The sequence below is a fragment of the Protopterus annectens genome, chromosome 1.part1 (assembly GCF_019279795.1).
Source record: "Protopterus annectens isolate FY-2018-M chromosome 1.part1, PAN1.0, whole genome shotgun sequence".
Taxonomy (NCBI): domain Eukaryota; kingdom Metazoa; phylum Chordata; order Ceratodontiformes; family Protopteridae; genus Protopterus; species Protopterus annectens.
This window is the reverse complement of record NC_056726.1, coordinates 1,013,679,465-1,013,706,751: the sequence shown is the minus strand read 5'-3', so window position 1 is coordinate 1,013,706,751 and position 27,287 is coordinate 1,013,679,465. Positions and strand designations below refer to the sequence as shown.

General features: G+C 40.3%; 1 protein-coding gene across 2 annotated transcripts in view; it reads right to left on the bottom strand.

Annotated features, from left to right (window-relative positions):
- Positions 1–27,287, bottom strand: part of LOC122808740 (brain-specific angiogenesis inhibitor 1-associated protein 2-like) — a 1,062,100-nt gene that overhangs the window by 509,904 nt on the left and 524,909 nt on the right. For both annotated transcript variants that reach the window (XM_044079751.1, XM_044079760.1), the window contains exon 7: positions 17,109–17,246. In XM_044079751.1, coding sequence (XP_043935686.1) covers positions 17,109–17,246 — 138 coding nt within the window. The remainder of the gene's footprint in view (positions 1–17,108; positions 17,247–27,287) is intronic.

The window sequence follows — 27,287 nt, the reverse complement described above, 5'->3', positions numbered from 1 at the left end:
CAGCTGATACATTATGCTCAATTAATTCCTGAACAAATTGTTTTTCGGGTGCTGTAGTTTGTCATTCTTTTATGACATGGGAGCCCTGCTGCTGTCTTCATTCGTTCCATCATAGTTTTCAGTTTATTTATTCCAGTTCCTGTGTTTCTGAACCAGAAAGACTGCCCTGGTACAAAATGGAGATTAGGAGTTATATAGAAAGGTGAATCTGGGTTTAACATTTCTAGAGGTCTATTTCGATTGAACAAAAGATATGCTGTGACAAGATCTCTTTCTGGATTTGCTGTATTAGCATAAAGACGTCGTTGAGTTGCTCTCACATTTTGAATATTTTCACCAGTTCTACCGTTAGACTGCCATTTTTTTGTAGTGCAAGTATCCATCATTTTCATCAGTTGATACTGTTATATCATACCATTTTAAGTGATACTGTTGTTGAGCTCTCAGTCCACAGTGAATTCATACTGAAAAGAATAAAAAATTGAGCAGTGATATTGGATGCGATTGTCCCAGTCTGAAAAAGCTGGTCTATGTCTTCATTAGTCTAAGTCCAAGGAGGTCATTGTTCCACTGTATTCGGTATTCATCAGACCTATCATTAAGTGCAATGCTCCCCTTTGGTATGTACCTAACCAGGCATATCCAACAACTGGAATGTCCACAGAGGTTCCTCACTAAAATAATACAGGGCGTAAGTAATAAGTCCTATGCAGACCACCTCAAGGCCCTATTCCTTTATTCTGTCTCCTACAGGCATTTGAGGGGAGAACTATGCCTGGCATACAGGACATTGTCAGACCCCACTCTAATGGACCTCCTGCATATCCACAAAACAAACAGTACCAGAATTACCCATTCTAAAGACTTAAACCTTGCCTATGATATAAATAGGACCTGCTGGAGAGAGAGGTATGTATCCCAGAGACTACCCTGTCTATGGAACAGGCTCCCCATCCATGTGAAGCAGAGTTCCTCCCTAAACCAATTCAAGTGCAACTTGGACAACTGGATGGGAAACTGGAAATTCATCCATGGTTTGGCACCTATTTCAGAAGTTGTCAGAGATTTGGGATGTATAGCCAGGCTTAAAAAGGCCCTTGCGGTCATTAGCCTAGTAAACATCTATGAACCTATCTGTGTGGGGAACACAGTGCAAAAAAGGTCATTAAGTTAAATAAAATACCAAAATACTATAACAGGGCTTCATACATATTCAGGTTCAGCTTCCTGGAGATACTTAGATTCATAGGTAGGTACTAGGCTATTGGCCCTAGGGCCTGTATAAGCCTAGTCAAAAAGGTACCCTGGCTTTTGCCACTCAAGAAAATTATTTACCTGTGCCCCTGTCGAGCAGAGTCACAGAAGTGATCCCCGAGGTAAATTTCCTATTTCTCATCCAATCATCAAGATTTTTCTTGAAGAGTGCTAATGAGGAGCTTTGTTTGATATAGATAGGTAGTTTGTTCCAGAGTATGGGAAGTATAGGTTCATAGATAGGTACTCCTTCAAGGGATACCCAAGCAAGTCTGCCAATGTTGTGGAGGTAAAATATATGAACTATTTATTTTAAGTGGGACCAGACTGAATGCGCAAATACAGTAATCATGAACAGCTGTTATGTGACAGAGTGGTGTACTAAGGCAAGTCTTGGGTACTTCAGGTGTGTGTGTGTGTGTGTGTGTGTGTGTGTGTGTGTGTGTGTGTGTGTGTGTGTGTGTGTGTGTGCATGCGCACAAATGCATGCATGTTGTGGTAGAAATTTTTTCTCCATTTGTAAAAAGAGAAACCACTGACTACTATCAAGACAAAAGAAATCTCCACAATCTCTTTTAAGGGATAAGACAAACTTGGCTTCAAAGCCTTAGAACATTTTATCCTAGTTTAGCATCCTTTTTCATCACTTGGCAACAGATTTCCTAAAATGGAAGTGACATCATACATCCTGTCTCAGCTTTAACAGTAATCTAAACCAACTGCTTCCAAAGATAACTATGAAAAGAATGTCAACTATAATGGAACAGGAAAGAACTCAATGAGTCATAAAATAAGTGATGAAGAACAAACTCACTGCAAATACAAAGAGCCCACAACCAAGGGAAACATGACATGCTGACAGATAAATACAAACTGAGTTCAATATGAGGAGGGAGCTATTCACAGTAAACATTTGATGTATGTAGTAAACAGCAGTAACCCACAGCAAAGACAAATGTTAATTATGTACAGTTAAACAAGGACAATCTATACATACAAACACAGACAATGGCATACTGTGTGCCACAGAAACATTCCTTGGAATGCTTGCATTTCTGTATTAATTGATATGTCCCATATGTGCCATTCAACATTTAACATTTTATTTTATTTTTTCTAACATAGTTTAAGCTGCATGTCCACTAACAAGGAGTCACAACCTATAACATGATGTGTGTCTTTCGGCTTTTCCCATTTAGGGGTCGCCGCAGTGGAACTCCGGTCCGCTAATGATTGGCAGTAGATTTTTACGTGCCGAGTTGCCAGCCCTGATGCACAACCTTCGACGAAGGTACGCCCATTCACGTATGTCTCCACACAGAAGACGCTCTAGCTGAGAATCGAACAGGACAACGTCTTACTGTGAGGCGACAACGCTACCGCAGCACCACCACCGCAGTCTACAACCCATAACATGATAATGGGTTAAATTTCTCATTTTCACATTAGGCAGACTTAATGAATCATAACTATGCAGAAAATTACCTGTGAATACACTTAGCAAATCAGGGCTTGCAGCATCTGTGAGAACTGGCAGAAGTAACCCCCCAAATCATGAAAGTGTGTGTGTGTGTGTGTGTGTGTGTGTGTGTGTGTGTGTGTGTGTGTGTGTGTGTGTGTATATACACATATACAACAACTCTCAGGAGTGAACTCTATACTCTGTATGGAAATATAAGCGTAAAAACACAAAAAAGTCCAGCAGTCCGTGAGTGAGCACCCATTATCCAATCTGGGTTAGCCTTTAGCTACTGAATAAAGTCTGTCTTCACTCACACATTGTGTGTGTGTGTGTGTGTGTGTGTGTGTGTGTGTGTGCGTGTGTGTGTGTGTTTATGTATATATGTGTAGTCTGTGTACATCTATGGTAGCAGTTGATGAATAGGAGGGGTGTTACTACAGTAACTGAATCCTTCTATAGTTAATTTAAATATAGTCAACTACAGCCGAGTTCCTAGTAAGTGTCTTTGTCCATGGGTAAGTGACTGTGGAATTTAATAAGAACATGTGGGAGTAGAGCCACCACACTGAGGGCTGAAGTCCCTCAACACTAACTGTGGATTTGCTTTATAGTGGCTGTGTGTGGGATTGTGTGCAAAAGTTGGGTGTTTGAAGTGGCAGGTGGAATATTTGGTGGGTATGTGTGATTGTGGACTTATCAGGTGTTGCTTTTAATCAGAGTCCTTTTGTGATCATCTGGGCTTCATTACTGGGTAATTTCATTGGGTTGTTTGAATGATTTTTTTTTTCAGCAGTATGCACGTCAATGGTTTTCTGTTTATTTCGGACTAAATGTATGTGGGAATGTGCTGTTTGTTGTATGAAATATCTAATTTGTAGCATTTCCATATTCAGGCTTGTATTTGGGCCTAGTGTTTGTGGAGGCTGTGTGTCTGAGCACATAATTCAGGGACATCTTGTTTTAGCCAAAGCCATCAGGCATTTCAGTGAGAGAGAATTGTTTGAGGTCATTGGCTGACTGAGGTCTCCTGGACTACAGCTTAGGCTAAGCACCTCATTGGTTCTTTTGAGATTTCTTTCTTAAAAGCTGTCTCAGGTTTCAACTTTCTGTTACCTAAGAAGCTCAGTTGTGAGTCTTCTGCCATTTTACAGTGAGCTAATCGAAGGAAGGACACTGAGGAAACTCGGAGCTATAATATATAACATTAAGTATCCTGTTTTTTGTTTATTTTGTTCTTTATTTCTTTGTTTTTTATAGCACTTTGTGTACTGTGTATTTTTTCTAGCTAGTTTCACTGTGTGTGAGGTATTAACTGGAAATTGTCCACTCTTATTAAGCATCTGTTGGGTTGTTTGTTTATGATAACTTGTTGCAGTTAAACTCTTTTTTCTAGAGGCTCCTTTAGCTGTTTAAAACTTTCATTTAAAGGCTCACTGCTGCTTTTCAGGTGTGAGAAACATTTCTGCAGTTTGTTTCCCACTCTCCCTCCCTGCTGGTATAGTGTTTTTATAGTTGGTGGCTTTGCAGTTGCCCGCCCCTAGTGTAAATTTGATCTGGGACCCTCCTCCCAGTCTAGTGTCATTACCTCATTCTACCCAGTACAGGGAGAACATTTGAGAAGGCCAATCAGCTTAGTTTCTGCTACTCCTTTCTCTATTTCCTTTCTCTCTTTCCACAAAAAAAAAAAAAAAAAAAAAAAAAAAAATTTATCTGCTTTTACTGTATTTGTGTTTCTTCCTACTTTATTTTGCTTTTGCGTCATCTTAAAAGTATTCAATTGTATTTATTACTGCTTGGTGTAACTCATTCTAAGCCTTTTAGTTTAAGCACCTGGGCTTCAGACCAGTTTTACATTAAGAAGGTTTGTGGTCTGCACTGTAGTGGCAGAACAGGTAGCTTACATCCTTCTAAGTTGGGAACTGCTGATTGAGGGCTCAGTGTCTGTTATTCTAAAAGTGAATTAATTCTGGTTTAAGCACTTGGGCTTGAGGCTAGTTATTTTACATTAAGAGGGTTCGTGTTCTGCACTCTTGTGGGAGGAGAGGCTGGACTCTGTCCTTCTGAGCTGGGAATTTCTGGTTAAAGGCTTATAGTGCCTGCATATTTGAACTGCTTCTTACTGAAATTGGTACACCTTGTTTGCTGTAGCATAGACTAGATCCAGGCCTGCTGAATCTAGCTTTGTTTGTATAACTTGAGCACTAATCCAGGCATTCTTTAAAGTATTCAGTTGTATTTATTACTGCTGGTAGTAACTTGATTAAAGTGTAGCTATCATTTCTAAGTCTTTTGGATTAAGCACTTGGGCTTCAGACCAGTTGTTTTACATTAGGAAGGTTTGCGGCCTGCACTGTGGTGGCAGGACAGGTAGCTTACATCCTTCTAAGTTGGGAAATGCTGATTGAGAGCTCAGTGTCTGTTATTCTAAAAGTGTATTAGTTCTGGTTTAAGCACTTGGGCTTCAGGCCAGTTATTTTACGTTAAGAAGGATTACGGTCTGCACTCTTGTGGGAGGAGAGGCTGGACTCTGCCCATCTGAGCAGGGAATTTCTGGTTAAAGGCTTATAGTGCCTGCATATTCTAACTGTTTCTTACTGAAATTGGTACACCTTGTTTGCTGTAGCATAGACTAGATCCAGGCCTGCTGAATCTAGCTTTGTTTGTATGCTTGTTGTTTGTTTATTTCCCTGAAACACTAATTCCACCTAAAACGTGGCCTTTTAGCACTTCTGTGGATCCCTAGTGATATCTGCATTGCTTACTGTACTTATTTCTTGTTTCACTTGAAAGAAAGTTACTGTTTGTCGTTTTTGCATTTAAGTTACCTGTAACACATTGCATTTAAGTTACCTGGCACTTGCTCACTAAAGCAATTATATAAGTCAGCTCTAAAAAATTAAAAGCACTACACCCTCACAAACTCCCCTTGAGTACCTTGTTCCCCATTGGCCCTTTTTTCAATTATAAAGGAATTCCCAATACTATTCTAGCATGTCCAAAGGTCAGTTGTCAATCTCCTCTCCGGTCCAGCTGGTGAATCTGGGAATCTTGAGGCAATGTTACAACTGCCTCATGTACACAGACAACCCTCTCCTCCTCCCAACAAATTCCAACACATGTGAGAGATGCAACCATATAGCCAAACTGGAGGCTAAGCTCTCTCAACTCAGTACTGGCGTAACCAGTCAGGAGGAGAAGGAAACACTCACTACAATTCCAGTCTCACATAGACCTACCACGACAACAAACCAAACACATAAACACACAAAAACATACTCGGAGGCTCTAAATAAAAATCTGCCTAAAAATCTGCCTAAGCAGCAGAGACCTCCAAAGCAGACACCCAAGCAACCGCTACCCCAAAACAAAACACGTGCAACACATAGCTCACAAAGCCAGTGTGCCGAACAGTCACAGCCCTTAAGGCTAAACAACACACCTGATACACTTGTAATAGGTGATTCTATCGTCAAGCACACTGACGTCCTGCTCACCAGGCTGAACAAGGAGAAGGTCACGGTGAGCTGCCTGTTGGGCGCTAGGATCCGCCACATAACACAAGCACTCAGTTCACTCCAAGGCAAGTACAAATATGACTCAGTCATTGTCCATGCTGGTGTGAATGACCTGAGACGTACCTCCCTGGACTACATGAAAAGAGACATAGAGGAGCTCTCTGAGCATGTAGCCCAGGCCGGTATGACCCTGACCTTGAGTAGCATCTTACCCTCACCAAGAATGATGCCACAATATGAAGACAAGATGATCAATTTCAACAATTGGCTTAAGTGTTGGTGTCATTCAAAGGGGATCCAATGCCTGCTTGCACCTGTCACCCCCGGGCTTTCGGATATTGGCAAAGGCTCTTGCTACCCCCATAGTGCCTTTTTTAGGCAAGGCTCAAAAGACAAACCCACCTCCATAGGTATCACAAGGGATAAGAAACTAAGAGTAATGCTACTCAATGCCAGAAGTCTAAACCTCAAGATGCACGCACTCGAAACTCTCCTTAGCATGGAGAACATCGATATCTGTGCAATAACAGAAACCTGGTTCAAGGCTCCCGAGAGCACCCCAGCACTACCAGGATATACCTCATACCATGCTTTTCGGCCCCAAAACTTGGACCGAACCACAAAAGGAGGGGGAGTATCAATATTCGTCAAAGATACCCACACCTTCAGGTTGGTGGCACAGCACGAAGCATCAGAGACTATCCATGTGCAACTAACTGTGGGTAAAACTGCCTTCCAGTTTATAGCCTGCTACAGACCACCCTCCCAAACACAGGAACCCCACTCTGCCTTCCTGAGAATACTGGAAAATATGAAGGTCTCTCCAAACACCATTATATTGGGCGACTTCAACTACCCAAACATAGACTGGGAGCATTACTCTAGCTCCAACACCCTAGCCCAAAGGTTCCAAAAATTTATAAACTCAAATGCTATGGAACAACTTGTTACCACTCCCACAAGAGGGGAAAACATACTGGACCTGATCATCACCAACATGGGGACACTATGCTCCAGACCAGAAGTGTATCCCTCACTGGTAAGATCAGACCATAAACTAATCTCACTGGATATTCACATCCCGACCCCACCCCCTGCCCAGAAAACCACACTGAAAAACTTCTCTAGAGCAAATTTCACACGCGTCAAAACCGAGGCGAAATCCTTCAAAGCCCCTGGGCCTGTGGAAAATACGGCCCAGACCGCAGAATCCTTTATAAACGCATTCTATGAACACCTTCAGGAATGCATGGATCATGCAATCCCAAATAAAACCAAGACCCAATCCTCCAAAGGCAGACGTCCTGTCTGGTGGACCCCAGCCATAAACAAACTATACAATAGAAGGAGGAAGCTACTACATGATAGAGCAAAATCCCAAAAAGGGAAGGCATCTCTGATCAGTATTAGCAAAAACTACGGGCACTCATAAAATCGTCTAAGGCCAGCTTCAAGAGAAAAATTGCACAGGACACTAAGGATAATCACAAGGCTTTCTTTAGTTATGTTAGGAACCTGGGTGGGAATTCCCAGATATGCTTAGAATTAGTCCAAAATGACAAAAAATACACCGAGCCCACAGACATTGCCAACATCCTAGCTGACAGGTTCAGTGCAAACTTCTCCCTCCCCACCAAAAGGGCAAATATCTATCCCAACAGAGTGCTGCCCCTGACATCTCAGATGCTCAGGTAAGAGCCGCCTCTCCAAAGCAAAAACACAGCATCAATGGGACCAGATGGTGTCCCGGGCTGCGTCCTACATGAACTCCAAGAAGAGCTAAACCCAAACATAAAACTACTGTTCAATCTTAGCCTTACTACAGGATATGTACCCAAAGAGTGGCGTACAGCAACAGTGGTCCCTCTCCACAAAGGTGGTGCCTCAACGGATCCTGGAAACTATCGCCCCATAAGCCTGACTAGCTTGGTCTGCAAAGCTATGGAAAGGATCATCATGGACCTGATAAATAAAGATATTGGGGACTTACAGACACTGGATCCTACCCAGTTTGGCTTTGTTAAGGGCAGATCCTGCCTCTTAAACCTGGTCGATTTCTTTGAAACAGTCACCAAGGCCATTGACAAGGGGAAGGTGGTCCACACAGCCTACCTGGACCTCGCAAAAGCCTTCGATACAATACCCCACTCTGGCATTATAGATAAGCTCACCAGCTTAATTATAAACCCCTATGTCACTAGATGGGTTGCAAACTGGCTCAAGGACAGAACCCACATGGTTAGAATTGCTGGAGCCATGTCAGACTCCAAACCAGTTACAAGTGGCGTCCCACAAGGCTCAGTCCTGGGACCTCTCTTGTTCGGTATATATTTCTCGGCGGTACAGGCCAACACGGAAGGACTGTGGCTGACCAAGTTCGCAGATGACTGCAAACTGGGCCATAATCAACTCTCCAGCCGACACAAGCATCCTCCAAAAGGGCCTCATAGAAACAGACAACTGGTGCCAGAGCCATGGCCTCAAGCTAAACGCCAAAAAGTGTATAGTCATCCCCTTTGGCAAAAACAAAGTGTCCACAAATTACCACATAGGTGGTAATCCATTAAGTACAGAAGAAGTCATTAGGGACCTGGGGACCCAAGTTGATAGCAATCTCTCATTTGACAACCACGTGGCCAAAGTGGTTAAAAAAACATTTTATATAGCCCACCTAATCATGAAGGGATTCACATCTAGATCAAGGGAGGTCATCGTGCCTCTTTACTCATCCCTCATCAGGCCCATAATTGAGTACAATGCCCCTTTTGGGATGTACCTTGCCAGACACCTGCAGCAACTGGAAAGACCCCAGAAGTACCTCACCAAGAGCTTCAAAGGGCTCAAACAGATGCCATATGCTGCCTGGTTAAAGAAACTCCAGCTCTACTCAGTGGCATACCGCCTGCTCAGAGGCGATCTGTGCCTGACGTATAAAGCCATGTCCAACCCGGAATTAATGGACATGCTGCACCTCAGAAAATCCAAATCCCATCGAGCTACGCGCTCGAGAGACTTGAACCTCAGCACTGAAATAAATAGGACATGCTGGAGGGACAGATTCATAACCCAGAGGCTCCCTTCACTCTGGAATAAAATCCCAGTCCAGGTTAGGCAGAGTCCCACATTGACTCTCTTCAAGAGGAATCTTGATGAGTGGATGGGAGATTGTAGGTTTACCCTGGCTATCACTTCTGTGTCACTGTTAGACAGAGGCACAGTATACTAACCTCAAAAAAAGGCATAGCAAAATTAATTTAAAATGGGTGGCGAAAGCCAAACACACTCTGGCTAGGTTTATAAATGCCCTAGGGCAGATAGCCTAGTATGAACCTATGAACCTATAATACATCAAGTTTAGGAAACATATTTTTTGATGATTGCCAAAGATATTTAAGACATTTAATTTAACATTCATCAGGAAAGCACTTATTTCATTTATGTATTTCTATTTATTTATATATTTCCCCATTAATTTCTGAAGGATGCAGTAATTGCATAAGGTGTCTAGCATCTATGGCTTAATGTAGGTCTCATAGCTTTTTATGAACAGACAGACTAGTGGGTGGCTTTTTACTAGAGATCTGAGGAAAGTTTTAGAACTGTTTGTATTCTTGGTAAATTGGCAATTTTGTTTCAGTAGTAGAGCAAGCTGTGAGAGTTAGTTGAAAAAGGTTGACACTTTAGTTATACATTCCTTTAGTGTAATAGTTGCTCAGTTTTGCTGGTAATGCCATTTTCCAGCTAAATGATTGCATTTTATTATTTTCTTTTTTATTTCTACTAATTTTTATTTATTTATTTTATTTTTGTTCATTAATTTATATTGAGTTAACTTATATAGCTGTATTTTTCTTTTTTGGTGTGATTTGCGTGTGTATTTTTGTGCATGCAGTGTGTAAACTTCTTTTTTTTCTGTTAGTATGCAAGGGCCTGGTTACAGTGATTGATGACTTGAGGAAGATGGTGATAAAATTGATACTGAGTGGTGATAAATACAAATATCTATACTTCTGCCGCAGAAGTGTTTTTATCACACTTCTTTTTCAGCGTCTATTGTTAGGATGACATTCTTTCCCAGTAGGGAGTGTGTGAGTGTGTGTGTGTGTGTGTATGTGTGTGTGTGTGTGTGTGTGTATACAGGCACAATCAATGATAATACATTGTGGAAAATCATATTATATTACATAAATAAAAAATGTAGCACATTGAAGATAGACGAAACCGTAGAACAGAGGAAGAGAAGCACCTAAATGTGAAAGAAGTACATGGATATGCACCTGGGGCAGAGTGGAGGTGACCAAGAAGGAGGTAGAGACTAAGGCCCCACCTGCTGACTTTGCAAGCAAAACACCCACAGATATATAACTTCATGCAAAAGTAGTAAGAAAGGCAGTGAGCTGGTAAACTCCATGTTAGGGGAACACCATGTTTAGCAGTTGACTTACTCCCAGCTAGCCAGGAAGAGATGTGGCTGGTGACATCACAGGCAGGCAGGTAGGCCAGATTATAAAAGTCCTGGCCTTGAAAATCCTAACCATTGCAGTCCACACAAATCTGCTTCAAACAACTACAGAATAAATGCTGTTGTGTCTCCTACACTTTAAAGAACTGCTTGTTCCTCACTATCTGACCTACGACCTTTGCTCTGGGTTTATAGCTTGAGCTGCCTGGATTTCATTCCCTGGCATACCATGTTCCACATAACTGGAATCTCCATTATGAGTCTTTCAGACTCTCACACACTGGGCAGATTTAAATGGCAACTAGGGATGTTGGTAGTTTATTTCCAAAGATTAAGACTATAATGCACTAATCTTCTTCTTCTTTCAGCTTCTCCCATCAGGGGTCACCACAGCAGATCAACTGTTTCCATTTCTTCCTGTCCTCTGCATCTTGCTCTGTCACACCAACCACCTGCATGTCCTCTCTCACCACATCCATAAACCTTATCTTAGGCCTTCCTCTTTTCCTGTTACCTGGCAGCTTCATCCTTAGCATCTTTTTCCCAATATACTCTGCATCCCTCCTCAGCACATGTCCAAACCAACGTAATCTTGCCTCTCTGGCGTTGTCTCCAAACCTTCTAACCTGGGCTGACCGTCTAATATACTTATTCCTAATTCTGATCATCCTCGTCACACCCAGTGCAAATCTTAACATCTTCAACTCTGCCACGTCAAGCTCTGACTCCTGCCTTTTTGTCAATGCCACCGTCTCCAACCCATATAACATAGCTGGTCTCACTACCCTCTTGTAGACCTTCCCTTTCACTCTTACTGGTACCCGTCTGTCACAAATCACTCCTGACACACTTCTCCACCCACTCCATCCTGCCTGTACTTTCTTCTTCACCTCTCTTCCACACTCACCATTACTCTGAACTGTTGATCACAAGTATTTAAACTCATCCACCTTCGCCACCTCTACTCCCTGCATCCTCACCATTCCTCTATCCTTCCTCTCATTCACACACATATATTAGGTCTTAGTCCTGCTGACCTTCATTCATCTTCTCTCTAGAGCATATCTCCACCTCTCCAGGGTCTCCTCCACCTGTTCCCTACTCTCACTACAGATCACAATGTCATCTGCAAACATCATAGTCCACAGGGACTACTGTCTGATCTCGTCTGTCAACCTGTCCATCACCATTACAAATAAGAAAGGGCTCAGAGCTGAACCTTGATGTAATCCCACCTCCACCTTAAACGCATTCATCACTCCCACCGCAGACCTCACCGCTGTCACACTACCCTCGTACATATCCTGTACCACTCTTACATACTTCTCTGACACTCCCAACTTCCTCAAACAATACCACAACTCCTCTCTAGGCACCCTGTCACATGCTTTCTCTAAATCCACAAACACACAATGCCACTCCTTCTGACATTCTCTGCACTTCTCCATTAACACTCTCAAAGCAAACATCACATCTGTAGTGCTCATTCCTGGCATGAAACCATACTGCTGATCAGTAATCATCACCTCCCTTCTTAACCTAGCTTCCACTACTCTGTCCCATAACTTCATGCTGTGACTGATCAGTTTAATCCCTCTTTAGTTACTATAGCTCTGCACATCACCCTTATTCTTAAAAATCGGTACCAAAACACTTTTTCTCCATTCCTCAGGCATCCTCTCACTTTCCAAGATTTCATTAAACAATCTAGTTAAAAACTCCACTGCCATTTCACCTAAACACCTCCATGCTTTCACAGGTATGTCATCTGGACCAACAGCCTTTCTGTTCTTCATCCTCTTCATAGCTATCCTTACTTCCTCCTTGCTAATCCACTGCACTTCATGATTCACTATCCGCACATCATCCAACCTTCTCTCCCTCTCATTCTCTTCATTCATCAGCCCCTCAAAGTACTCTTTCCATCTGCTCAACACACTCTCCTCGCTTGTGAGTACGTTTCCCTCATTATCCTTTATCACCCTTACCCGATGCACATCTTTACTAGCTTGGTCCCTCTGTCTAGCCAATCAGTACAGGTCCTTTTCTCCCTCCTTAGTGTCCAACCTTTTATACAACTTGTCATACGCCTTATCCTTAGCCTTCACCACCTCTCTCTTTGTCATGCACCTCATCTCCTTATACTCTTGTCTACTTTCTTCATCTCTCTGACAATCCCACTTCTTCTTCGTCAACCTCTTTCTCTGTATACTCTCCTGTACTTCTTCATTCCACCACCAGGTCTCCTTGTCCTCCTTCCCCTTTCCAGATGTCACACCAAGCACCTTTCTAGCCATCTCTCTTACTAGCTCTGCTGTAGTTACCCAGCTATTCGGTAACTCTTCACTGCCACCCAGTGCCTGTCTTAACTCTTCCCTGAACATCACCTCACAATTACCATTTTTCAATTTCCACCACTTGATCCTTGGTGCTGCCCTCACACTCATCCTCCTCTTCTTGATTACCAATGTCATCCTACAAACCACCATCCTATGCTGCCTAACTACACTTTCCCCTGTCACCACTTTACAGTCTCCAATCTCCTTCAGACTGGCCCTTCTACATAAGATATAATCCACCTGTGTGCATCTTCCTCCATTCTTGTATGTCACCCTATGCTCCTCCCTCTTGTTAAAATACGTATTTGACACAGCCATGTCCATCCTTTTCGCAAAATCCACTACCATCTGACCTTCTGCATTCCTTTGCTTAACACTATACCTACCCATCATTTCCTCATCCCCTCTGTTCCCTTCACCAACATGCCCATTGAAATCTGCTCCAATCACCAGTATCTCACCCTTGGGTGCAGTCATCACCACTTCATCCAACTCACTTCAAAATGTTTCTTTCTCATCCATCGCACTAATAATGAGATTTATTCTTTAATCCAGGGTTTGATTCCTTCATTCCTCATTTATACGCTGTGCATATCTGACAAAAATAGTGATATTGTGCCGTGCTTAATAAGACGCATACCTATTGAATGCTATGATTTAGGCATAGCGCTATGATTTAGGCAGTCGCATGTAGCCTTGGTCCCAGATTTATGATGTTCCTCATAATGTCAGACCTGTTTACAAGTAAATTCTTTACTAAATGCATAAACTAAGTCTAAACAAAGATTCATACCACTAACTATAGAAGGTCCAGTATACAAAGATCTTCTATTGTGAAAAAACAAGAAAATGTTGCTCTTTTGTCTCTCTGCAATGAATTTTAACGTCCAGCACCATGATTTTTAATGCTTGCAGTTTGAGAGGTCTGAAAAGAAGCATCTAATTAATTAATTAATTAATTAATAAGGACCACTTGATTAACTTATTAATTACAACTATTCATGTACCTATTTGTTAATCAGTTTACTGATTTATGGATAACTCGCTGAACTCATTATTTGCAAAAATATTTATTTACTTACCTATTGTGTTAATGGGCCAACTTGAACTAAACTAAATACTTGCGAAGCACATTGTATTGAATAATTGAATAATACTCATCAATGGATACAGTATTAAACTAGCTCACATAGAAAAAAAACAGAAATGTGAAGTTCTTTAAAGATGTTTTTCTCAGGGTGGCAAGCCTCCATATTAACCTGTCTCTCATACTTGTATGAATCATACTGGAGCTCAAGCAACTTCAGAACATAAGAGCAGGGTCTTGGAGGTATAGTGGGACTTGTCCCTTTGCAGAAACATGACATTACATTGCCTGTTTTCAGATCTATAACATGCAAAATGCTGTACATTCTAACACTGTTGGAAATGGTACAGTCTTTCCATGAACTTCAAATACAAGATGATATTCACTGACCCAAGACTTGTTTAGTTCAGTCTCCTTTAATGTTGTATCCAGCTTTATCTTTGTTATTTTTTTTTTGTTTTACTGCTTTAAACTGTCATGTGCTTATTTATAAACACACATTATCAAAATGAAAATGTGGTGTGCGTTCTGTGACACTTGTACCACAGTAAGTCATTTTTCTCAGCTGTAAGCAAGCATATAGCAAATAAAATGCAAACAAAATAATTAAGCAAATATATGAGTGCATGAGAAAGTCCAAAAACAACTGCAGCAAATATGTCACATTTTAACCTAATTCATTAGAGAACCCTCTTAGTACAATGACAATACAATCCTGATAAAAAATAGCTAAAGAACAGATAATAAAATCATTTGGAAAGTATAAAGTGGCAAAAGAATTCAAGTTAAAAATGTTGGAATTAAAAAAAATAAATGCAGGTGAAGAGAGCTGAGCAAAAAGCAAGAAGATGGTGTGTCCAAGAGACCTGTGGAGAGTGGAGTGGTGTACTGAGAGGGGAAAATGTGAGGCACTTCAGCTAAGAAAGATTATTGGGGAGCTCTGGCCCTGTTTGCAGCCAGGTAGATAACACATCCTAGCTACAGCTAGTACAAGTGGAATGGAGGGCTGAAGGAAGAGTCGGAAGGAGCCAAGAGCTGGAAGATTAGGATCAGATGGGATGAACATAATGAAAAAAAAAAAAAAACAAAGTTAAAACTGGAAGTGGATGGGTGTCATACCTCTCAACTATCCAGACATTTGCAGAATGTCCAGATTTTTGCCTCATATTTTTGAATCTGTTCCTCATAAAATTTGTGGTTTTCTGGATTTTTGTGGCAAATAAGTAAGAATTGAAGTCACTAAATAATGACAGGCATTTGAATTTCAGACTTCATATCCTTCAGAAAAAATGCATGGTAACACAAGACCTTTTATTCTAGCAACTTTCTAAGTTTCTAAGAGCAATATTTAAAATTTGCTCCTATTTTGGGGCTTCATCCTCCCATTATTTTTGTCTTTGTCTAGATTTTTTGTGCTAACAGGTTGAAAGTTATGAACTGGGTGAAATAGGCAGATAGAACAGGAAATCAGGATCATAAAATGCTGTACAACAGACAAGAGAAAGACTAGGACTGATGTTAAGAAGGAGATTAAGGAGCTGGAGCTAACAGAGGAGGAGATGTAGTAATAGGAATCAGTGGACAGAACAGGCAGAGAATGCATTAACACAAAACACCTGGCAGACATCATAGGTTCATAGATTAGCACTAGGCTAACTGCCCTTGTGGGCCATTTTAAGCCTAGCCAATTACCCCATGTGAGAATCAAACCCTGCCCCTTGTGTCTGTAAGGTAAACACCTTAACCATTATGCATGACAACCTCCCACCCAAAAAAATCACCCACACCAAGTCTCAAATCTGGGACCCTGTCAACTATAGTATAGTGCATTAGCCCACTAGGCCACTCAGCTCTCATTATGATCCATGCTGCCACAGACCACTGCTTGTCTGCCTTGTACACTAATTTATTTTTGTTTCTCCTAGCAAGATCCACAGAGTCTCAATAGCCCATGCTACTGCTTTGCCTACAAGTTGTACTAATTGTTAAGCATGCATAGCTACAATACCCTTTATCTAGGGCTTCCTGGAATTATTACAAACAAATTCACATTGTCCAGAGCTTCTTAACTAAAGTTTTCCTTGTTCTGTAGAATTTGCATTGTTTAAAGGTTTGTTAGAAAATCCCACATAAGCTGTCATTTCTGAGATATCTCATCCTATTCCATAAGAGATATTACTGATATTTCTTGCCCTATACAGCTAGGGACTCTGTTATCTGTAAGGTAAGATTTTACCTCATCTGGTTAGAGCTTACTGCATGGCTAGCGGGGGGGGGGGGGGGGGTACAGCTAAATACATATGGAAAGCAACTATTTCCCTGTACACTCCAGCCTACCTCACTAACTCAAACAATATGCATACTTACCTCATTTGAAACAGGGATTAAAAAATTGAAATCTGTCCATTAATGTTTCTAGTCATATCTAACACAATAACGGGTTGGGGGCTGGCCTTGCAGACAAAAGGTATAGGGCTTGATTCTCACCAAGGGAAAGTGGCAAGGTTTAAAATGGTCACCAAGTGCTATTAGTCTACTCCTTACCTATAAATTATGCTCACTTATATCTGATTTATCACATTTTAACAAATATTACAGTGTTTGGATACAGCATATCCATGTAGAGGTAAAATGCAACAACAGATTTGCACAGACCATGTGCCTCTCAAAGACCAAACTGGAAAGATTATGACTAGTGCAGAATGCAAACTTAGTGGTGGGAACTTCTGATAGCTTGGTCCAAACAAGAAAAGTTTACCACTTAAAATATCTCTTTTCACCAAAAGGCATCAAACAATATAAACTAGATTTCAGATTAGAATTTTGTATCAAATTGGCACTATGGATTAGTGAAGACAAACAACAATGGAACAATTTCACATGAGAAATATTGTTAAGCAGAGACTTTATTTTCTATAATTGATAATGACAGCAGAGCTATTTAAAATGTCTCTGACATTATCTCTGTAAGTTGCAGTCATATCATTACCTGCACTTCCCGGTCACTGTACTTTTGAGGATTTTTGCTTCCTTGGCTTTTTTTTCTTAACTTCTTCAACTCTGATGACCATTTATCAATGGAATCTGATTTTGTGCGATATTCCTGTTGATATTTTTTTAGTGTTGCCTGAGTCGCAGGATAAACAATGTTAGATTACTTAAATCTTGCAGAAAAGGCTTCCACTCTAGAATATGTCACAGGATAATAATGCACGTCTATCAATACTTTACAACAAAGCATATAACTCCCAAAACTTCTAAAAATGAATAAAGTGTTACTCAAACATTATACCAAAAGAAGCCTCATCATTTGGAAAATATACAGTAAAACTAATAAATTCACATAGTCATAGATATTCCAAGGCCATTTAGTTTTATGACCATTTATGACCTGGCTTATCCTTTCCTCAGACAGCACCTCCTCTCTCCAGGGGGGCCGTATCCGTCAAACCCAGAGTAAATTTGCAAATACCCATCCAGGCTATGTTTAAAGGAGATAACGCGGTGCACCATTTAACATGCAATGGGAGTCTATTACAGAAGTTTGTGAGGTTCCCAGTTATAAAGTTGTCCCTACACCATTGTTTACTGATCTGTTAGCAATGATTTAGGTCATTGGTTCTAGTACTGGTGGAGTCACTGGACTTGTGGAGGAACAGGAGGACCAACACAACTGTCTCTTATGGCACAATAAATGAGACTTAGATCACCACTTAAAAACCTACGTGAATAAAGAGATGTTGTTTTCAGCTCTCTTGATTGCTCTGAGATTTAGGTCTATGATCACATGATCATTCGGGTTAGGAACCTTTGGGATCTTTTTAATTGCATGATATGTTTAGTGAGATATATCCCAGAGTGAGTACTGTACTCAATAATTGGTCTAATCCGTGCTGAGTATAAGACAGTAATTGCCACTTTAGACGTCAAAGATGTTCCTTTTTCAATTAGCAGAGCTAAATAAATGATCTTCCTGACAACCAATGTCACATGATGGTCAAATAAAAGGAAATTATCAACCCCATTTCATAGGCTGCTAACTATATTTTCATTTTGTAGTGGTATGTTATCTATATAACATGATGAAAAAAGGGGTTGTCTGCCAAAATTGACAATATTACACATTTTAGATTTCAATTTCAGTCTATTATTTAGTAAACCAATAGTTTACCAGTGAGGGTTCTTGCATGCCAGAGAGTGACTTAACCTCCGATTTGCATTTGTCTGTAAACTTTGTTAGCTAGACGTTTTGGCTCACTGATTAGAGATCTGAGAAGTACACACTAAAAAGAAGTCATCCCTACACCAAGTTCTGGTGGACACTAATGGTCAATTCCATACATTGTAATAAGATTTCTGCAACTCACATTGTGTGGGTTCTGTCTTTCAGGAGTTTGTTATTACCACATCCAGGACAAATTTTAAAGCATTTAGCTTCTGTATGATGCCAGCATAAGGAATGGTAAGGAAGACCTTGATGAGGTCAACATACGCATTGTGTACTGCATGACCACTGTTTACAGACTCCGTACAATTTTCACAGAAATTTACCAGATTCAGTAGACAGAATCCTCCCCACATTAAGACAAACTGTTAAGAGCAAGTTAAACAAAATTCTTGATATAGAAGTTACTGAGGTCAGTCATAATACATTTCATGACTTTGCAAACGAGGCTTAAAAGACATGGTTTTACAACCAACCCAGGTAATTATAGCCCTATCTTTATGAAGGGGCTTCATGACTGCAGTGTCTGCCACTCATAAGCGATAAAAGCAGTGACTACACTTAAGTTAAACAGTTTAAGGACTGGGTTGACAAGGGCGTGTTAACATTATTAATAAACCAAGTATACTGTCGGATCCTATGCAGGAGTTATTTTGGTCTTGGAAGGCATTTTCAGAAAATGATCTTTAGAGACAATGTTTTGAGTATTTTGAGGCTTTTGTATAGAAATCTCTTGTTGATGTTGCACTGAACTTGTTTGCAAGGATGTTGGCAATGACTTCGGAGCTGAAAGTGTCATTTTTAAATACATTCAGAGCAATGCTGGGTATTGTTTCTCAGTTTTCTAAAATACGTAGAGAAAGATTTATAATTATCTTTGGCTTCACTGCCCAGCTTAAGTTCACAGGCACATTTAGTGAACCTGATAGTGGTTTTCAGTTGTTTTAGCAAGGCTTTATATATATATATATATATATATATATATATATATATAAATATAAATATATATATATATATATATATAAATATAAAATATATATATATATATATATATATATATATATATATATATATATAAATATATATATGTATATATACATATATATATATATATATATATATATATATATATATATACATATATATATAGATATATATATATATGTATATATATGTATATATATATATATATATATATATATATACTTTTTTTTTTTTTTTTTTTAAGAGAGGTTGTGGATCTGCCATATAAATCTAACAGGTTCTTTTTTATTATGGAGTTTATTTATGGGAGTGGATCACCAAGATGGTTTACTTTTGAATTTCCCATGATATCCGATTCTAGTAGATTCTGCTAATTCTATGTATTTTTTTTAAATGCATTTAGAACTCCTTACTTGAAGCTTGCTTTTGTACCAAGGTCAGGTGTGGTGTAGTCAGAACTGAATTTTGATGTTTTATCACAGAGTCAATTGAGGTTGACACATTTATAGTCTTTAGCTGTACAGACTACTAGGAGTTTAAGGAGAAGGTCGCAAGTTTGTGCTCAGACTTCAATGGGAAAGGAAATACCGCAGAATTAGCACAAGAGGCAGTCATGTTTGTAAGAATCAGGTCAAGAATGCCGTGTCTTCTAACAGTTTTGCTTATCAGTTGCTCAATGGATTTTTTATTTATTAAGTCTAGAAATTTTGGGGCACATTCTACATTGGAGGGACAGGTGTCCGTATTTTCTGAAGGGTAGTTAAAGTTACACAAAATAAATGAGTTTCTGGGCTTTCATGAATGCACATGAATGCAGATGTATTGTTCAGTCAGTTACCTGGACAGGAATATCTTACTATTTTATCTCAATATTTTCAGCTCTATTATCACTCCTGTGAGTTCTAACATTTCAGCTAACCATCAATTAATATATGAAGGGAAACCAACTTGGTAAGAGACTGAGACAACAAGTTTTTGTCTACAGCCTACAAGGTAGGAACCAAGGCCATGAAACCTAAAATCAAAGTAGCATCCAAATGACGAGATTACAAGTCGAACCAGATGATATCCAGGAATCGCTGGCAGCTTTAAGTACTTCAAAAAAGAAAAAAAATGGCATTTCTGATAATAGGGAGCTCATTTAGAACACTGAGGAATCTTACATGGTCAATTCAGTCTTCACATTACAGGATTCCCTCGTGCGGGTCCTGATATTTCAAATGGTTATCCCCATGTACATTACCTCATTTTTTTAGTTTCCTGAATATTTTGACCTCCTTCTTGAGAATGAACTTCAATTAGTTGAGTATTCAGGAATTTATTCATGTATCAATCTCACCTCTGCCTTGTCCTTATTTATAATATCCTAATACAAAAAAAAAACAAGCTTCTTCTAAGATGAAGAACATTTTTGAAGCTGCCTATTGTTCTTTGACTACACTTAGTCTAAGGTCCTTAATCAAACAGACATAAGGTTCAGAAAGATTAGGAAATATATTCATAACAACACCCAGATTCTTTCATTTCAGAAAGAAAAACATTCTGTTCATATAAAAAAACAGTGAAGCCTAAATGCAGCACTTTGCAACTCTCCATGGAAACTGAAAAATGTTCTAATACTACAAAATCTCTAAGCACCAATTAAATATTTAAAAAAAACTCAACTTCATATGTCTCTCTGGTAGCCTTGTTGATGCCATCAGTAATAACATTTCTCCCCCAAACAAACTACTCCCACACTCTTCAGTATCGCTAACAGAATCATTCCCATGATCCTCTGCACAACTCTTAACTACCCTCCTCCTTATCTTAAAACTACATCCTCTAAGACTACTGAGAAGCTTTTTAGAGAAATCACTAATAAATACAACCTACTAATTTACTACCTGCATTCTCAGTTACAGTATAATTTATTTATTTATGCATGTATGTCTGTATTGGTTAAGCAGCGTAGAACACTGATCCAGATGGGCCCTTGTCAAGTTCAGCCCAGGGGGTGTAAAGTTACACACACAAAACAAGTTACATTGATGTTCATAAAGTTCAGAACAATTTTTGATCGTCTCTAACTCTTTATTTATTTATCATTTGTTGACCGGGAAAGTCCGACTAGGTTCCACAGAGCCTGTTTTCAGCGGAGGCCCGGGGAGAAATGCTCCTAGCACATATTTTAACTTATTGCATACTATTGCAATTATTTCCAACAGCTTCAAACACACACTTGTCATCCCTCTACCAAAAGTTTCACATTCTTATGCTGCTTTTGATTGGGGGCCTGTTGAAAGCCTTTGTCCACTAGAGAAAATGTTGGAAAAACCTGTCTACAATTTTTGAATGCCATCAGACATACAATCTACTCACTGACAGCATGGCTTCCATCTAAACACAGCATTCACAAGTCAGTCTTTGTTATGGACTATTTTCACCCTTTGTCGCTCATAGGTTAATAGGTTCAAATGTGATTACAAGGCTAATAGCACAAGAACTTTTACAAGCCCAGTCAATAATACCCGAAATTACACTATTATATCTTAATGCCCCAGATATGGGACGGGGTAGTATCAGGGTTGTAGGTCATTGGTATTGGATCCCAGAGTCATTTTACAGACTACCTATGTCCATAAGAGACATGGGCAGTAACCCCAGCAGTGAATTTATGGTTCCCCATCCATTTATCCAAATCCTTTTTGAAGAGAGTGAGGGTTGGGCTTTGTTTCACAAAGATGGGAAGTTTATTCCATAGATGAGGTAGCCTTTGGGATATAAATCTGTCTCCAACAAGTTCTGTTAGAGTCAGAAACAAGGTTCAGGTTCATGGAACACATAACCCTCATATAATCTTTCTTGTGAGCATGTAACATTTTCATCAGGCCTGGATCAGAGATTATCTTGTATGTCATGCCTATGTCACCTTTCAATAAGCAGTATCAGATGGAGTAAAGGGATAGGGCCTTCAGTCGGTCAGCATAAGACATATGTCTTGGGCTTTGCATTGTTGTTTTAGTGATGAAATCTCTGGGGTGGCTCCAGTTGGTGTAAGGGCCTGCTTTGGTACATGCAGAAGGGAGCGTTGTACTTGATTAAGGGCCTGATAAGGGCAGAGTAAAATGAAACTATGACTTACTTTGACCTTAATGCTATGCCTTTACTAATAACTTGATCCACACAGAAGGATTTCCTCACTACCGTAGCTACCTGGTGGTTAACATTTAGGTTACTATCCATCTGTGTTCCTAGGTCCCTCAGCACTGGATACACATTTAGGGGTGTGATATCAATATTATAATTTGCATAGATATCTGATTTACCATACCATGCATGATTATGCATTTTTTAGCATTTAGTCACAAACCATAGTTTTGGCTCCAATCATATGTCACTTTTAAGCCTATTTGTAAGATGTCAACATCATTCAGTCATTGGCAAACTTGGTGAGTCAGAGGCCCCCAATGTAGCATTCACTTCAGAGAATTATATACCAAGCAGGAGGAGTCCCGACAGTGAGCCCTGTGGGACATCACTAGTAACAGTTTTCTTATCAAAAGTGGATTCACCTATCTGGATGTGTCCTTTTAGTGAGCCACTTTGCTATCCACCTGATAATGTAGGGGTTTATGTTTAACAGAGCAATCTCTATGATCCTTGAATGTGGGATTTTGTCAAAAGCTTTGGCTAGATCTAGATAAGTGGCATGTACGATTTTACTCTCATTCATGGTCCTGGTGACTTTCTCTAAAAAGTCCACCAAAATGAGCAGGCAAGACCTCCCTTTGACAAAGCCAAATTGAGTCTGGTCCAGAGTTTGGTGATTTCCTAGGTCATTATCGGTCAAGTCTACAATAATTCTCTCCATGGCCTTGCAGATAAGTCTGGTCAGGATTATGGTTCTATACTTCCCTGAATCAGCTGATGGGCCCCACTTGTGCAGAGGAATGACTGTTACAGTTTTCCATTCCTCTGGAACAAAGCCCATCTGTAGGCTGTCACCCTGACAGATCATGTTTTAATCTATTAAGAAGCATCCAGGAATGTTGTCAGGATCCATGGAGATTGTGCTTTTGTCTTTAGAGAGCACAGCAAGCACCTCTTCCCTCATAATGACCAGTAAAGGGATGGTTGTGGGTATTGTTTTGGGTATGGTAAGAGGTAATGGGAGACAAAGTTTGAAATTAAATTGACAGCCAGCAAGTTTGCTATAGTTTCAGGCTGGGTGTAAGTGCTGCCATTCATGATTAACTCAGCACATTGCTGATTCTCCTGAGGTTACGAACATATTTAAAAAAAAACATTTGGGTTATCTTTCACCTTGAAAGCTATCTTTGCCTAGCTCTCTAATTTGTTTCTTTAGACTGGTGAGTGCCTTTTTGCATTGTTTTGCCTGTGCCATCTTGGCTTTGGCGAAGATATTTTTTTTCTTTTTGTTGAATAGCCTATATATGCTAGGGGTCCACCAAGGTGTTTTTTTTTTGCCAGTAATCATAGGTTTGACTCGACAGGTACTGCCTCCTGTATGCAGCTATGAATGTGATTGTACAGTACTTTTGTGTACAGCACAGAGTAGATCTCAGTGTTGTCCAGGTTTACGGGGGCTTGGGAGTTTAATAAGCTGTCACTTAGTCTGCAGTAATTGGCCTTAGCAAAGTTCTTAACAGGTTTGGGGTTTGATGGGGGTTCTAGGTTAGTTTTAACACTAAAGGAGATCATTTTGTGGCCAGATCTTACCAGAGAGGAATTAATACACAGAAGGGAGCAGCATCCCCCCATGCTTCAGAGTACCAGGTCTAGGATATTTGTACCTCTAAGTTGGGGAACTAACTAGTTGCTCCAGGTTGTTTGCGTTGCTAAAGTCCAAAAACCTCTGAGAAAGTGAATTATAGGTCATATAAGTCTTCCATTTTATGGATGGGTAGTTGAAGTATGGTGTTAGGCTGAATGTTGAGAGATTCCAGTAGGTTTAGGTACAAGATATGGTTTTCCAGACTCATGTTAGGAGATCTGTAGCTAGCTAGGATATGATAGGGGGTCACACCTGTGGTTAGTTGGGCATGGAGCAGCTCAAGCAAGTCATGTTGTTGGACCAGTCTAGTGGTGTACTTGTCCTTTATGTCCACTCTGGAATCATAGATAAACTTACTAAGCTGGGCATTAAACCCTATGTCACTCGATGGGTTGCCAACTGACTTACTGACAGAACCCAGAATGTAAAAGTAGCTGACTCCAAATCCAGCTCCAGACAAGTGACAAGTGGAGTACCTCAGGGTTCAGTCCTGGGACCTCTCTTGTTTGGCATCTACTTCTCTAAAGTACAGGCCAACACTAATGGACTCTGGCTAACAAAGTTCACAGATGACTGCAAACAGGGAGCCATTATTGAATCCCCAAATGATGTGGATACTCTACAAAAGGGCCTTACAGAAACAGATGATTGGTGCCAGAGCTATTGGTTCAAGCTCAATACCAAGAAATGTATAGTTATCCCCTTTGGAAAAAAACATGTACCCATGAATTACCAAATAGGTGGTAGTACACTAAACAACAAAAGTGTGATAAGAGACTTAGGGACACAGGTGGACAGTGGTCTCACTTTCAATAACCACATCACCACAACAGTCAGGAAAACCTTCTATGTGGCACACCTCATCACTAAGGGCTTTTTATCCAGAAAAAAGGAGGTTATTGTCCCACTGCACTCATCCCTCATCAGACCCATTACAGAATACAATGCTCCATTTGGTATGTACCTCTCAAGATATCTGCAACAAGTGGAAAGGCCACAGAGATACCTCACTAAAATAATCACAGGCCTAAAGCAGATGCCCTATGCTGACCACATTAAAAAACTCCAGCTATACTCTGTCGCATATCTTCTACTCCGAGGCGATCTCTGCTTAACATAGAAGGCCATGTCAAACCCAGAGCTGTTGGACATGCTACACTTAAAGAAATCCCAATCCCTCAGAGCTACACACTCCAGGGATCTAAACCTTGTCATCACAATAAACAAAATATGCTGGATAGATAGGTTCCCAGAGACTCCCCAGACTCTGGAATAGACTGCCCATACATGTCAAGCAGTGCACCTCTTTGGCCCTCTTCAAAGGGAACCTTGATGATTGGATGGGAGAAAGGAAATTCACCCCAGGGATCACGTCAGTCACTCTGCTAGACAGTGGTCCAAGGAAGTAAATAGTGTGGGAAGAAATAGCCAGGGAATTGTTATGGCTAGGCTTGTACAGGCCCTAGGGCCGATAGCCTAGTACCAACCTATGAACCTATGAGACACCTCTTACTTTTGTTTAATCCTGAGATGAGGGGGATTGAAAAGTATGAAAGGCATTGCAGCCTTTGATAGCCGGGGTGATCTCCATGGTTCTGAACGATGTTTCCCTGACAGCACATATGTCTGCACTGTCCAGGGTGAGCAGTGCTTCCTGGGAGTGCAGTTTTTTATTTAAACTCCTAGCATTGAGCAAAAGTACCTTTAGGTGGTTGTGAGTGATTTTTGTTGGAGGGTTTAACAAATTAAGAAGGCCTAAAAATGGCACTATAGGGATAGATAAAGTTTTGGTCAGTATCCAGAAGACAAGTGTTGACAAGTGCAAACCATCTCTGGAAAGCATCATGGGTTTCTCGATTATATCTCCCTAGGCTGGAAGATATTGGATCCCCTTGTTGTGACAACAGAAACTAAATCAACTGTTGAATTCAATCAATTTTTGCTGGTACTATGGCATCATCATTTGTGAAGGCAGGACACTACTCAAGGCTAGATTAATACCCACCTGGGACACATAGTTAGAGAGCTCCATCATGTCTCTTCATATAGTCCAGTGAGGTACGACATAGGACGTTTATGCCCACATAGACTATAACTATGTCATACTGGTAACTGTTGTTTAAAGACCTAAGTGCATGCGTGGTGGATCCTGGGTCCAGGCAGACGTTCATTGTGGTCTTCTACTTGTTTGGAATGGTAAGGGGGACATCAGTATGTCTTACGATGGAATCCCCAATAAATAGAATGTCTGGTTGGGGTGTGTTGCCTTATGGGCTTGGAAGTGAGACTAGTGGAACTACTACAATTTTCAGAGTTATGTGTTGTGCGAGGTGCTGTCTTTTTTGAGTGTGCACAGGAACACTGAGAGATGCTTTTAGGAGGTCTTGGAGGTTCGGGTAAATTACATGTGAGTACCTCCACTTATATGGGTCAAACGTGTGTTTGTTCCTTAGTGTTGGTAGTAAGTGTTTTGAGGATAGTGCTGACAACCTGGTTTGCATTTTTCATATGTGCATGTGAAAGCTTTGCTTCCAATGACATTGTATCTACATCTCTCACATACGGTGTTTGTCTGCTCTAAAATTAAATGGCTGTCAATGAAAATGAGGCATTTACTACACTACTTCAGGATGCCCATATCCAGCAGGACACAAACAGAGATGACATGGAAGCACCTATCCATTATAGCAGATTTCTGTTTTGGTGTACCTGCTTAGTACTTAGAAAGAAAACAGCAAGAATTACAAAGTTTGCCTCAGTTTTCTCGGTTAATGAAGGCGTATCTAACAGAAATTTGGTAGATTTTACTTTTGCTGTCATTTAGGAGTAATACCATAGTCACAATCTGGCTGCATGCCATGACGAATGTTTTAGACACAAGCAAGTTTCATTACAACAAAGTGAACTCACACATACACGGCAGCAAGATAACTAAGTTGCCATGCTTCAGCTTCTCTGAACCCTAAACTGTTCGCACTGTTTAGCACACTAACAGTGGGCCTGACTGAAGCTTTGTTTTTGGCGACTAACACTAGTTACAGTATTTTGACAAACTGTGTACTGGACTACAGACTTGCACTATGCCTCAGACTTGCTCTCAGTTTGTTGTTATTCTGCTTTTTATTTATTTATTTATTTATTGCTTACCTCCTGGATTTCTATTTCTGTTGATACTTTACTGT